This window comes from Calidris pugnax, unplaced genomic scaffold (assembly GCF_001431845.1).
Source record: "Calidris pugnax isolate Ruff unplaced genomic scaffold, ASM143184v1 scaffold44, whole genome shotgun sequence".
Lineage (NCBI taxonomy): Eukaryota > Metazoa > Chordata > Aves > Charadriiformes > Scolopacidae > Calidris > Calidris pugnax.
In genome coordinates, this window is record NW_015094506.1 from 44500164 (window position 1) to 44514342 (window position 14179).

Here is a 14179-nt window from a genome sequence, read left to right on the forward strand (position 1 = left end):
ATAAAGTTATTTTTAAGATCACTGACTTTTCACATCAAAACAAAAAATAAACAGGCCAGACATAGTGCCTGCTTAGGGTTTTGCTTGTTTGTTTTACTAGTAGGGAGGATTTGGTTTTATCTAACTGTGCAGTTTTGGCTTCATCAGTTCTAACACTACCTCAAGAAACTACCAAAGGAGTTTATACCTCACCACTGCCCTTCTTTTAAATTTAAATTGAATGTGTTGATTGCATTCTTCTGGCTGTAATCCATTTGAAGGCTTGGTTAGTCCAAGACTAGCATGGCGAAGGAGTCATGATTGGTTAACCTTTCGACTGGATTTCATAGCCTGGTATGAGCAGTAACATATAATGGGGCTTTTGGTTTTCAGAGGATAAAGGAACATCATATCAGACTATGAAATAACCTGCAGGTTGGTGGTGCTGGTTTGTGCCCAAGGATGCTTGAATAAGCCTGTTTGTATCTACCTGTGATACTGCCTGAATTATTGTGAGAGGGGTCCTTCTTTTTTTTTTTTGTGGGCTTTTCAGGGACTGAAGATACTTCTCACCTCATCATGCTGCGTACTGCCATCTTAAGTAGTGATGTTACTTACACAGTGGTACAGGCAGGGCAGAATTACTTATAAAAACAGTTTTCTAGGGCCAAAATCTTTGCTTTAGTTAAGAACTGGTGAAATGAGGTACTTGCTTGAGTCACTTTTTGAAAGAAATCACTATTTTTAAAGAAAAATGTGACTTATACTTACTGGAGAAGTAAGATCTAGTTGCTAATATTTATCGGTCACAGCTGCTGTTGTACATGTTTGTCTTCACTGAGGGTCTTCGCATTTATCCTCCAATTTAAAAGGCGTCAGGTTGTTGCTCCAGTCTGAGTCACAAGTCGCTTTTGCAAGCTCTGTAATGGATCTCGGATGCTGCTGAATACCACTGGAATGCCATTTTACGACATCTTTGAATAAAGATGTCACTGCCCCGTTCTGAGAGGTAGCACGATCCGTGGGACCGATACCCGTCCCGGGGTTACTAATGCAGCAACACCTTCGTTAGCAACACTGGGTGTGGTGACATGATCACGCCAAAGTGCATAAAAGTGGCTGGAGTGTCTGCCCTCCAAGCTGGGCTGCGGTGGATGAGTATGTGTGCTCGTTCTTAAAGCAATGTGGAGTGAAACAAGTTACCTCACTTGTAATGTTAGAGCTCGGAGACCTTCAGTAGTAATTTAAGCCCATTTTACTCTGTGTTTCTAATGGCTTAAGAATGCATGGGTTGCATTATGTGAGGGACAAGCGCCTGTCATTGTCTGACTCCACACATCTTTTGATTTCATGAAATTCCTCATGCCATCGTTGAGAAATACCTCATTAACCAACTTTGTCTCTTCCCAGAGTTTTTGTTGGGGAAACAAACAGCAGGGTGTTTGAACGAGGAGGGACATTCATGCAGAATCAGAAATTTCATGTCGTGATCTGATTCAAAACAGCGATAACACTCCTGACTGTATTTTAAGCTGTAGGATGCTTGACCTTGGTTACTGAAACTAGCTTTTAAGCAAGAGGTGTTCTCTAACAATCTGTAGTCAACTGTGGAATATTGTAACGTGGGGCATAACCTGTGCGCTGTGTTTTCTGAAAGGATGTGTAGGCCGAGATTTTAAAAGACATTATTTTGCTGTTTCAGCAGTTGACCAGTACAGAAATGCTTATTCCACTTCTTGGCAGTGAGCATTAAGACAAAGGTGTTGCTGCCTGTGTTTTGACTCGCACTGAGGGATGAGACTGCAGCCTTAGTATAAAACCTTGAAACCTAGAAGAGGAATAAAAATCTCTTTAATGTGGATAAAAAGCTCTTATGGAGCAATGTATAAATTTGCTTTGTATAAATTAATGTAACAGTAGTGGCCCTAAAGTATTTTCAATTTTTTTTTTCTTAACATATATTTAAAGCCTAATTTCTAATTCTTGTATATATTTTTAACTTTCCCACAGATATGCACTTATTTGGCCATTATCCAGCTCATGATGATTTCTATCTTGTAGTGTGCAATATCTGCAATCAGGTAGTCAAGCCACAGGTTTTCCAGTCACACTGCGGTAAGTGAATGTTTTCTTTCCTGAATTACAGTGCCAAACCAGCGTATAGTTCTTTTAGGAATCATTGCATACGATTGTGACAGAGGGATTGCAGATATACTTTTCTGGTTATCTTGTGTTCTTTCCACAGAAAATACCAGTGATGCTTGCAAATAAGTGTATTTCTTGTAGAGGAAGTTAAATTAGTTGTTCTAGAAGCTGGGCTTTTCAAGTCGAACTTGTTATACTATATTAACCTATTACAACAAATAAATCCAGTTAATTAGATACTAGCTAGGCTAAAACTGTTGGATTGTCTTTTATCAAAGCTGCGAAGTGAGGGCTGCAATACTGATCTACATTTACTAGAAGCTGGGTGTTATGGATTGTTTTCTGATGGGATTTATACATAGGTGTATATAGGGTTTATTTTCATATTTATCATAGGGTTTAATTTTTTACGTAATTTCCATGTTGAAAAATGTTCGTTTGAGAAGCTGCAGAAATATGCAGATATTTATTTCTCAATTAGTATGACAACAGCAAGATGACAATTTTTATGGTGATTATTTGTAAGCGGAACTACTTTAGTAAGAAATTTTTGCGATTGATTAACAAACTGTTTTCAAATATTGTCTGAAGAACTTCATCCCAACATCTGGTTTATTTGTTACTTATCCAGTGGTTTATTTGTTATTTGTCCAGTAGTTTGTTTCTGTGGTGTTTTTTTAGGGTTTGGTTTTTTTTGTCTTTTTTAAAGAATTGCAAAATGTGACTGGAATGGCTATCTTTGCATGAGGTTACTCAAATTCAGTTTAATCAAATTAATTTGAAGATGATTGCATAATAATAAAAGGTAGCTAGTACTGAGGATAAAATCAATTAAAAACATCAAGAAAAAAAAAAAGACCCAGCCTTCTTGTCCTTAGTCATATGTTGTTTCTTCCTGACCAGCTTCAGGTATCTTGGGGTTCTTTCAGTGACAGAAAAGCTTCTGTCCATGTGGTCATAGGTACAGTGGGCACCATAAACATTGAATTGGTGCATTAATAGAAGATCCACTGCGTAACAGAGGAACCTGTGTAATGCCTTGCTCTAGATTTCTGTAGTTGTGCTGTTTCCTGGGCATGACCTTCTGGATTGGGGAGCAGTATGAAAGTTGGTCGTGTTTTCATGTAGGAGGCACATAGAATGATGTTTCTTCTAGATAAAAGTAATCTATGTTGGAAGGAACTTTTTGAGTTCTTTGGAAGTAACAAATTGCCATCAGTGTTAAGTGTTTTGCCCATAAACTGCAAAGATTCTGTGAGTTGCTTGTTTGTTTTTTTTTCTTTTACTCTTTCCTACATTACTCCACTATTTACACAATACCTTTTACTTCATCTTCATTATAGAAATCCTGTTACACTGAACAAGTGAGCATTAAATTCTGAATTGCTTGATTTAAGAGCCTTCGGTCAATAAAGACTTAAAAAAAAAAAAAAAGTAGACTGTATTAAAAGAAAAGAAATGGAAAAGGTGATGTACTAAAACCATATAAAAGAAGTTTTAGAAGAGAGGAGGTTTCTTGGAGCTCCTGGCAACTATTGTAAAATAACTAATAATTTATTTAAAAAAAATTAATCTGTTAGAAGTCCTACATGTTGTATAAGAGATGCATCTACTAACATATAGTTGTTTTGATAAGAAATGAGTAAGATCAAAGGAAGAGCAACATATGGATCTTAGTAATTGATCTGTAGTTGCATTGTCTGATCAGAAAATTATAAAAATCTTGCATTAGAAAACAGATCAACCAGGAGCTGCTTGTGTCTGAATAATCTCTCTCTGGGTATAGTATGATATCAGTAGTCCACTGAGAAAGGTCTGGAGAAGGCTGCATTTGAGACATTAGTTCTGGCTGCACTGGGCTCTTCTGTGAAGCAGGAATATTTAATTTTCAGTTTTATTTAGAGCTTCTTCAGTTGTTGGACACAATCAGTTTGGTGGATCAGATTTTATTTAATTAGTCAGGGCATGCAGCAGTGTACCTGTAAATTCAGTGATGCTGTTGTTAGACTTTGAGGTAGTTTAGACTATCATATATACCATAAATGCATTATTTTACATGTCTTGAACAGCAGCTTTAAAGTCATAACAAAGACAATGGAATGAGAAAGCATTAGAAGCCTCTAGTGGTTTTTTGGCTCTTGAAGGCTGCGTCATGGGGAGCCTTTATTGCTACTGACAAGGACTTGTAGAGATCTATCCCAGAGGCTCCCACAGTGTGGCTTGTTACTAATATCCCTTGGTAAGATCCAGTCTATATTCTCTCAGTACAGATTTAGGTCGGTGCCAGACACGTGCTTTATGTTTCTAGGTTCCCTGCATTGTAACTTGAAGGTCTTGGCTTTGGAACAGCGCTGGAATGCTTAGTTTAGCAAACGTTTTTGTAACACTTCCCTTGAGCCTTTGCTGGCATTTGCCTTTCTCCAGAGCCTAAGAAGACCCACTGTTTCATTTGTCTCTAATTTCAGACATGTGGCAGCCATCCTTGATGGTACTGGGAAGTTGTGAAGACTATAGCTGCAGATGTTGTTATTTAACTTCTAAGGGTTTGATTCCTAGAATATCAAGCAGAAAAAGAGAAAAAACTGGTTGTGGTTCAGGCTTTTTTAATGGGAGGCATTGCATCCTACAACCTTAGACCAGGAGAAATCAGGAAGGTAAAAGAAATCTGGGGAATTAGAGGACTAGCTTGCTGAACTTGAGAGTCTTTGTAATAAACACAGCATAAAGCTCAGTGTTGCAAAGTAGTAGATCTTTTCTAGCCTCCAAGTCAGAGAAATACTGAATTATTTTTAAGAGCAGTTTCACATTCTTTTGTCTGTGAGATAAACATTTACATCCATTTGTGAGGATTAAACCATTCATGTACATGTTGCGTAAGCCCAACTGAAAGAGAGACTTGCTGTTATAGGCTGCTGGATAAACTATATAAAACAAATAATTTCTTGAGGTCATTCAGTATTATTGTGCACTTAGAAAATAGTATATCATAATGTCATCAACAATAGGGTTGAAATAGTGTTGCTTGTAAAGCCAGTTCTTCTGAGAAACTTGTGGCAGTGGTACAATGGCTTAGATTTTTTGTTTTTAATGTGTGAACATGTAGTTGTGTTTATTTCTCCATAAAGTGCTTTGAAATGACAAGTCAGTCTAGTTATACAGCTTGTAGCATTACTAAGTGTACTTGGCATGTGGGGAATTTTAGTTTTGAGACTTTGTTCTCAAATGATGACCTCAGTGAAGACAGAGAGCACTCCTTGGGACACCAAAAATGTAATGTTTTAGTATCCCTGAAGTGCCATAATGTTCTTGCTGTTTGTTTGGGCTTTTTCCTCCAATATGTCTGTTTTCTACAAGATTTTTAGGGTGGCAGCCTATGCTGAGCTCTGTCCATATGACTTCTGTTAACTCCAGTTCTGTGACAGTCTGTTACTTGTTAAGATGGGACCCGTACGGTCTCAGGAGATGTTTCTATTTTCCTTTGGTCCCAGAAAGAATAAAGCTTTGTATTCTTATACTGCATTGCCCTTTATGAGACTAAAGAGCATCAGATACAGTTCTGCTTATATTTTTTTTTAATGTTCCAAACAATAATAGTCTCATTGACATTGTCCTTTTCCTGATGACAGGAAAATCTGTCATAAAAGGTAGCTCTGGCACAGTGAAGAACAAGCAGTGTACATATAGAAAGCATCTTGACTTTTTATTTTAATATAAGGAAATAAATTAATGATGGGAAAGTGTTAAAACTAAAGCTGGTAGGAGGGGGTGAATTAGCCAAGCTAAATAATGCAGCTTGGTTAAACAATAACTGCAGTATAACCATTAAAGAAAGTTTCCAAACATACTCTGGAACAGTTTCCAAAACTGTGGAGGGTATCTTAATGAACTACATAGTTAACATCCCCATTTGATGAAGTTGTAGCATAGAGAGAAGAATTTTGCTTCATCAAGGAGAAATGACCATGAAGATCTCTTCTTTTGCTAATTCCTTTTTTAGAGGCTTGTTGCTATCTATCCTGCCTGTCTCCAGGGTTATTCTAACAGGCTTCTAATTAAGAAGTAGAAATTCTTATTCCTTAAAAACAGAAAAAAAAAAGCTACTCTTGATTTTCATTACTTCTGAGTTATAAATTCTTGGGTTGACATCCTCATGTCCTTATGAAAGTTGGAAAAGGATATTTCCTTTTTATCCATCTGTTTGGCTGTATAAGCATCATTTAAAAGAAAAACAAGCTAGGAAGTAATGAAGAATATAAATAAATTCTTTTCCCTTCCATATCATAATTATTTTCCTAAGAGAAGTTATATATTTTGAATTACTCAGAACTAGCTATTTTACATTGTACTAGTTGTGCGTTACAATTTAATGAACCACGATTAAAGACAAGAAGGCTGAGCTTACAGTATGAACAAGAATGATTTGCTTTCTTAACATGAGCTGGAACATTACTAGTTGGCATCTTTTTTTGCAGAAGGATTTTGATACAGGTATCACTGTCACATTTGAGGGACTATTCTCAGTTTTGATACTATTTTCAATTATTCAGTGCCTTGTTTTTTATTAAATACAGCTGCTTGGGGTTTTATAATTGACAATATTTTATCCATCACGTTTGACCTTTTACTGGGGTGAATGCACTTGTGCCCTTCAAGGATAATGGCATTTTGAGTGATTCTCCTTCTGTTACTGCAATTTTCTTTTTCACAGCCTTGTAAAAACTTGTTATATGATACCATTATTGATTGAATAACTTTCTGGTTGCCATGTGGTTAGGTTTCATTGCATAAAATAATTAAAATAATGAAAATTACTCTCATCCCCTCTTGCTTTTTGTTAAATTAGAAAGATTATCAGCTACACTGTCAAGAATCTCAGGTTTTTTCTTTTGGTGGGGTTGGGGGTAGAAAGAATTGAATTTGTACATGTTTACGTGTGCAATTGCCTAGGATACACTGATTTTGTCTATAACTTTCTTTTCCATTACTTTGAATTTGAAACCCATAGTAGCTGAAAGCTACAAAAAATTCCCTTCAGCTGTACAGACTTTCTATCAGAAATCTGGTTCTTGAGACCAAAGCACAGCCAGTGGCATAACCTTCTGTCTCCTGTCTGCAATGAAAATCCAAGCTGTAGTTCCTGCAGTGGAACATGCAGGTTCTGTGGGTCCGTCATGGCCGTGTCATTGCAAGTTCTCCAAGGTCGGTGTAACGGCAGTCGCTGTGAAACTGTGGTCAAAAACCATCTTTTCCACCTTTCCCACAGAACTTAAATATTACATCGCTATATGGACAATCCAGGTAGAGTGAATGATTATTACTCTTGAAGAGGCAAAACTAAAACAGCAGTCCTTTGAATTCATCTTTTTCCCTATGTATTTTGGAGTGCTGTACTTTTAGACCAGCAGAGCAATTCTTGAGACTCCGAATAGGTACAGAAATGCAAAATCTGTCTTTCTTTAGACTCTGGCCAGATTCAGCAAAGCACTTAGATGGATGAAAGATAACCAATTGACATTTTAATACGCGATTTAAATTAAGCAATAAATAAAAATCCTTCTTAGCTGCTCGTATGCATGAGAGCATTGGTCACCTCAGTATTGGCTACTGTGCTTATCCAGGACTGCAAACAGCTTGTTTTTTTCATGTGTGCCCTGGGGAGAGCTCAGTGAAAGATATGTTGACAAGGCCATGTTCATTCAAGAAAAACAAGAAAGAAATCCTATCTTCTCTGTAATTACTTGTCCGGGAAGCAAGAGATTTGGATTTCGTAGCCTTACCGTCTACAAGCCATTCTCTCATCCTCCGCCTTCTAGGAGAGGAGAATGTCCTACCCACCAGTCACACCATAACCCAGGCTAAAACCAGACTAGTGCATGCTTTGTGCATGGGAAATGTATCAGACAGAGTAAATCTGAATGTAAAGAGAAACACACAGATCCAAGGGATGGACTGTGATAGGGATTGAAATATGTGCAGCTGATGCTCAGAGCAACACCAGGCGTAGCATGTCTTCACCTTGCAGGTGGCTGAGATCTGCTTGAGGCTGGAAGGAGTTTGTTGTGTTTTCTTTTCTTAGTCTAGCGTGTGAATTAAAAGTGGAGCTGTGCTCAGACCTGCTGACCTGCTTGCTTAGAAAAAAGTAGCACAGTATTTGATAGGGTTGGCTTTTTTATATATTTTCTTTTATCATCCCACTGCTTAAACTGCTTTCTACTTTGTTGTTACCAATTTATCATCAGTGACAGAGCCTAAAAGAGACAAGTTCAGATATAGAAATAGATATGATATATAGAGAGTTAGATACAAGGTCAATGAGTAGTGTAAGTAGGAAGCTGACAACTTCCCATAGGTAACTTCTGCACTTCAAATATTCACCCTAGGTTGATGTATCAATAACTGAAAATTTATTCATTCAAAAGGTTTTTTTGAATGAGAAAGCAGGAACATTTTGGCAGCATTCAGTCCCAAAGGATTGTGCATTGGGGAGCAGTTGAGTATTCAACAGAAGAAAACGTTCAGCAGTGAACAGAATGCTACACATGTATGCAGTTGCTATTAAGCATAGTAACCTTCCTCCCCCAGCCCCTCTTACCTATTTCTGGACCTTGTGAATGAAATTGAAAAGTCTGAAAGTAAAACCTTGGTTAATTGTCTCTTCCCTATTTTTTTTGTGTCAAGTTGTGCCTTTACATTGCCTTGACTGTGATGTAATTTTAGAATGCTGATCTTATATAAATTGACATAGGAAGGAGATTGAAAGAGTAATAATAACACTGCGAGTGTATTGTTCTACTTTACGTGTATTTCCTGTCATTATAAAGTAGCTTATCTCTTTTGCATAGTGTATTCATTGATAGTACTTGATTAGTGAACCCTTTTGTATTTTTTTAATTTCATATAAATTGTGGTAAATGATGCAGTACATACTTGAACTGGGTGGTGTTGTCATTGCATTGATGGGAGTTACATATCACTTTTAATTTCTTTCAGTCAAGATTTTAATGGAGATGTCGTTTTAAATAGTAACCAATAAGGATTTCTTTTAAGGAGTGTCCATTAATAGAACTCAGCTGTTGAAGGTTGACTGTAGCATTAGGCTTAAGTTTAATCTCCTACATACTATAATTTACAGGGCTGTGTTTAGTGCATTATTCTTCCAGCTGCTTCGCTCGTGGAGGGATGGGGGTTGTAATAGTGGGGGAGATGGGAAAGGTATAGTGAAAATTTTCCATCATGACCTGTAAAAATCCAGCAAAATTAAAAATAAGAGTATTTGGCTTGAAGTTTCCCATAGTGTGTCTTGCTTGGGCTGGATAAATTGACTGTCTTTGATCTTAGAGAAATAATGTTTTTAAAAATAATTTTAAAAGAAAACAAGTTTGTGGTCCTATTCCTAGATAAAGTCCAAAACAGAATTAAGAGCTTTTTGAATTCACTGTTTAGAATTGTTTTGGTGAGTAAAAGATAAGCAAAAATAAATCCTTTTTTTTTTTATATCAAATGTGATGCACTGTAAAGAAAGGAAATTTGAAGTGGAACCTGAATTTGCCAAAGGCCCAAATAAGAAGTCATTGTTCCTGTGCTGTATTCAAAAGTATAGAAGCATTAAGATCAATTCTCTTCTCTGTGTTATCTCTTTGTTTATCCTTCATGTGATCAGGCACAGAAGATGTGGTGGGGTTTTTGAGGGTGAGGCATGGGGTTTTTTCGGTAGTACAGCATTTTACTCTACATGTGTTACAGAAGGTAATTAACATTTGAATTAGTCACTACCAAATATTAGAAGTTCCATTTCAAGTTTGTAGATGTCTTGTCTGCACATTGCCCTGCCCATTGACAATGACTTTTAGCAGTTGTCTAAACATTTTGGTTTTAGTTAATTTTCTAACTGTTGCAATTCCTACTGTTTTATCATTTAGCAATTTTTTGCAAAGCATATTTCAAGTTCAGGAACTTCTTACTCTCCTTGTACTAAAATTTTTACTATTAACTGGCTCCTAAAATTGGTTCTCCTCCATTGACTACTGACTTTTGCCAAAGGAAACAGCAGCAATTTTTGGGTAGTGTCTTCTCTAGCAACTGAATGTCTCCTGTGCCATGAGTTGTGGTTGCTGAGTCTGCATGTGAGTTGGCAGGTGAGGCTGGAGGGGCAACTCATCTTGTGTGTTCAGGGCTCCCTTCAGAGCTAGAGAACCAGGCCAGGGAGGAGGTTGGATCACCCCAGAATATACCTCTGGTCTTCACAAGTGCCAGGATTAGACTACCTTGTTATGTAGAATGGTGAGTGGAAAGAAAATTGAAATGGCAGTTTGTTGCTTTCCAGAAGTACTGCTGCTGATAGTCAGAAATACTGCCTTCCGACAATGTTTCTGTTGCTTTTTCTAACATCTACAGGCCACTTGTGGTGCAGCGGGGAAGACAAAAGTCCCTTGATATGCAGGAGGATGATAGGATAGTCATATGTCCTTTTTTATGGAGGTGTGACAGAGAGCAATTGAAATAAATACCAAGCTGTACTTCAAGAGCATTATGTTTTTTTCAAGCTGGAAGTACTTAAATTAAATGTCTTCCATAAAAAAATATTTTTTTTAATTAGTATTTAAAAATCCCTTATTTTTTAGTAGAGGGAAACCTCAGCTATGATAAAATAGCTGGTACAAGGCTTGCAAATCAACTTCAGATACTTTTTCCACAATTTTCAGTAACAATATTTCTCTCTTATACCTTCTTAATTTTTAAAATATTTCTTCTTGTTTATTTCAAAATTATTTTTTTTCCTCTAGTATGCAAGCATTTTTGTCACAGCTTCGTATTTAAAGTCTAGTGAGTTCTCTTTATTTCATTGTAATAGTAGGGCACAACATCTTGGTACCTGACTAGTGCCAAATCTATTCAAAACATTTTATTTGTATGCATAAAAATACTGTATTTAAAATTCTGATCATTTCAAATATAGCTGAAGCTGTGTGTGTTTTTCTATTTCACAGTCCTGTAATGATTCACATAATTATCTTAATAGCTTATTGCTATTCTATTTAACTGGTGATATTAATGTAATAATTGTCATATTAAAATCTAAAATATTGAATTAGGCCTTGTTCTAAAATATATTTTATTATTACAGATAGGTTAGACACACTGTAGGCTCCTGTTTTCAAATTAAAATTTTTGCATTAATCTAGATAGATTAATGAAACTTTATTCTGTAAGACATAGTGAACTAACTGTTTAAAATGTTAGGCAAATGGTGATGGGCAACTTGTTCGCCTCACTAGGTGTATATTTTGATTTTGATTCAATTTCAAATACTTGCTTTAGCTTCTTGTCCCCAAACCTACCTAATGTTAAGATGCCAAAATAAAATCTATGAAACTTGCCTTACTAGCTATTTATCTTTGTGAGACCAGTGATGCTGCTAACCAGGAACGTTTTCCTTGACTAGAGTTATGGGAAATAACAGATTTCCACCCACCCCCCCGCCTTTTTTGAACACGCTTCTTGTTTCTGTGAAATAATCTTTTATCGTGCCTAGCATCTGCTCTGCAACTAGTGAAGTATAACTAATACCATACTTACATAAAATATCAAGCATTGCATATGAGAAATGTGGTTAAGGCAAGCATTAATGTATCATTATTTGATACATCTGCTTTCAATTTATTCCCTGTGTTGTGTAAGGTATTCTTTTCATGAGTATCATCAGTGTTGTGCTTTACTAATTGTGTAACTAGAGAATTTTATTTTTTTATCTGGTTTTAGGTTTGAGATTGGTTATTGAAAAAATTTTTTAATTTTTAATTTAGTGTGTTAGGAGAAGGATCAGCAGGGAGGAGTCTTGGTTTTGGTGCCACTCTTACCTCAAAGTACTGAAGCAGGAGTACATCTGTGCAAACTGAAACATGGACCAGTAATTGGCCAACAATACTGAAAAAGTGTGCTGTGATTCTAGGTGTTTCAGATTGCTTTAGTTTGTGTTTGCTGGTGATCAGATTGCATGAACTGTGGAGATCGGTCCATCCTTGTGTATACTTTAAGCTTTCTCAAACTTTCAGTAGTATCGTGGATGTCCAAAGGAGTCTGAAGGCGAGTGTTTCTCATTCTGTGACCCTAGGCAGATGAAAACTGTAAGGTATGAGTAAAAATAATGCGTTTGGATTTGGCTGGGACAACAAAGGATTAATTTGCTATTTAAATATATCTTTTTGTCACTGTCTGATGCCAGATGCATTTAGTAGGGATGCTGAAGTGAGCAGTAAAGCTTTTTAGCGTTTTTGCGTGGGCAGGAAAGGCATAGTCAGGACCAGACAGGTTAGGCTGTAGAGAAGAGCATGGTGCAGAACTGCATGATGAGTATAGAAATGGTGCAGCAAAAAAATCAGTCTTGAAAATAAGAGTCTGGTGTTTGTCATTGTGCTGCTAAACAGTTTTGTTGACCCAATGTTATTTTAAACTTAATGGAAACTTGAGAGCTCTGGGGTCCTGTGGAAAAGATTCTTAAAACTTAGCTACACATTGTGTGAAGAAATACCTCCTTTTTTGGTTTGTTTTTGAACCAGCAATGAATAATCATTTCCTGTCCACTTTCATAATAAATGTACATCGTAACCCTCCTCTGTCATCACCTGTCCAGTTTGACAAGTCCAAATCTGTCTAATTGTTAGTCTTGTAGAGACTGTCCGTGTCTTTGCTATGTGCTTTTTGTATCTTGCCAAGCACTTCTAAACCATTTAGGAAAGGAGGGACCCGTGGTATGATGTGCTAGATTCCTTGCCTAACATCTGGTTTGCCTTTTGACCACTGCAGATCATTGAGGTGATAATTTCATAGAACTGTTACAGGACCAGTGTCTCATTACTGTGTAATAATAATTCAGAGACCATCATTTTGTGTATAAAGTTAAGATTTTTTTTTTTTTTATTCTGTGTCTGTCACTTTACTTTTGTCTATATGGAATTTCACTTACTACTTTATTATACCATTCAGTAATCACAGAATCACAGACTCTTCATGGTTGGAAGAGACCTTTGAGATCATCAAGTCCAACCATACACACACAAGAAAAAACCCAACCCAACAATCTCAGGCACTAGAGCATACCCTGAAGTGCCATGTCTAAACATTTCTTAAATACCTCCAGGGGTGGTGACTCCACCACCTCCCTGGGCAGGCCGTTCCGGTGCCTGACCACCCTTTCGGTAAAGCAATTCTTCCCAATATCTAATCTAAACCTCCCCTGCCCCAACTTCAGACCATTTCCTCTGGTCCTGTCATGATTCACTTGGGAGAAGAGGCCAACACCCACCTCTCTACAACCTCCTTTCAGGTAGTTGTAGGGGGCAATGATGTCTCCCCTCAGTCTCCTCTTCTCCAAACTAAACATGTCCAATTCCCTCAGCCTCTCCTCATATGACTTTTTCTCTAGACCCCTCACCAGCTTGGTTTACATCTGTGGATTCTGGGGAGCTCCTGGATGAGTATGGATGTTCTGGCTCTGTCAAGCCTCTTTGCAGCCTCCTCTGCTACTGCCTCAGTTGGAGGCAGGATCTTCAAGTCCTTTGGAGCTTCTGGACCATGAAGGTTATTTTTGTGAGGACTAGAAATGAAGCAAAGTTTTATTTATGCATATGTGTCTATGTGTGCATGTGCATTTCTGTATGTATACATATAGGCTGATCAAGCCATTGCACCCTGAAGGTAATCGTATCCTTAATTCTGGAATGATTACTAGGGAGTGATTTATTGCCACTTCTTGGATAGATGTGTTTGGAAAAAAATGGGATTTTTTTTCTGTATCTTGCCAAAGAAGAAAACACACAGTTTTTTCACATTAAAGAAAGGGCTTGACTATAACAAATTTTTCTTTCATTTTCTTACCAAAATAAATTTTGTGCCCATAGACGTGAGGTATTACATTTGGCCTGAGGAAGAGTCTTTCTTTTAGGAGGCTGGAGGAAAAATAGAGGAAATTGAAGTCTAAGTCTGCCAAATGATTTCTTATCCTTTAGACACTAGTGTGGAGATTAGAACAGTTAATGTGCAATGTGGGACATCCTAT

At 37.1% G+C, this 14179-nt stretch overlaps 1 protein-coding gene across 3 annotated transcripts in view; it reads left to right on the plus strand.

Moving 5' to 3' along the window:
• The window catches only part of ATXN7L1 (ataxin 7-like 1), a 116706-nt gene that overhangs the window by 36954 nt on the left and 65573 nt on the right, over window positions 1–14179 (plus strand). For 2 of the 3 annotated variants that reach the window (XM_014963826.1, XM_014963825.1), the window contains exon 2: window positions 1990–2094. The exons of the other annotated variant lie outside the window; for it this stretch is intronic. In XM_014963826.1, the coding sequence (XP_014819312.1) occupies window positions 1990–2094 (105 nt within the window). The remainder of the gene's footprint in view (window positions 1–1989; window positions 2095–14179) is intronic. 3 annotated transcript variants of the gene reach the window in all.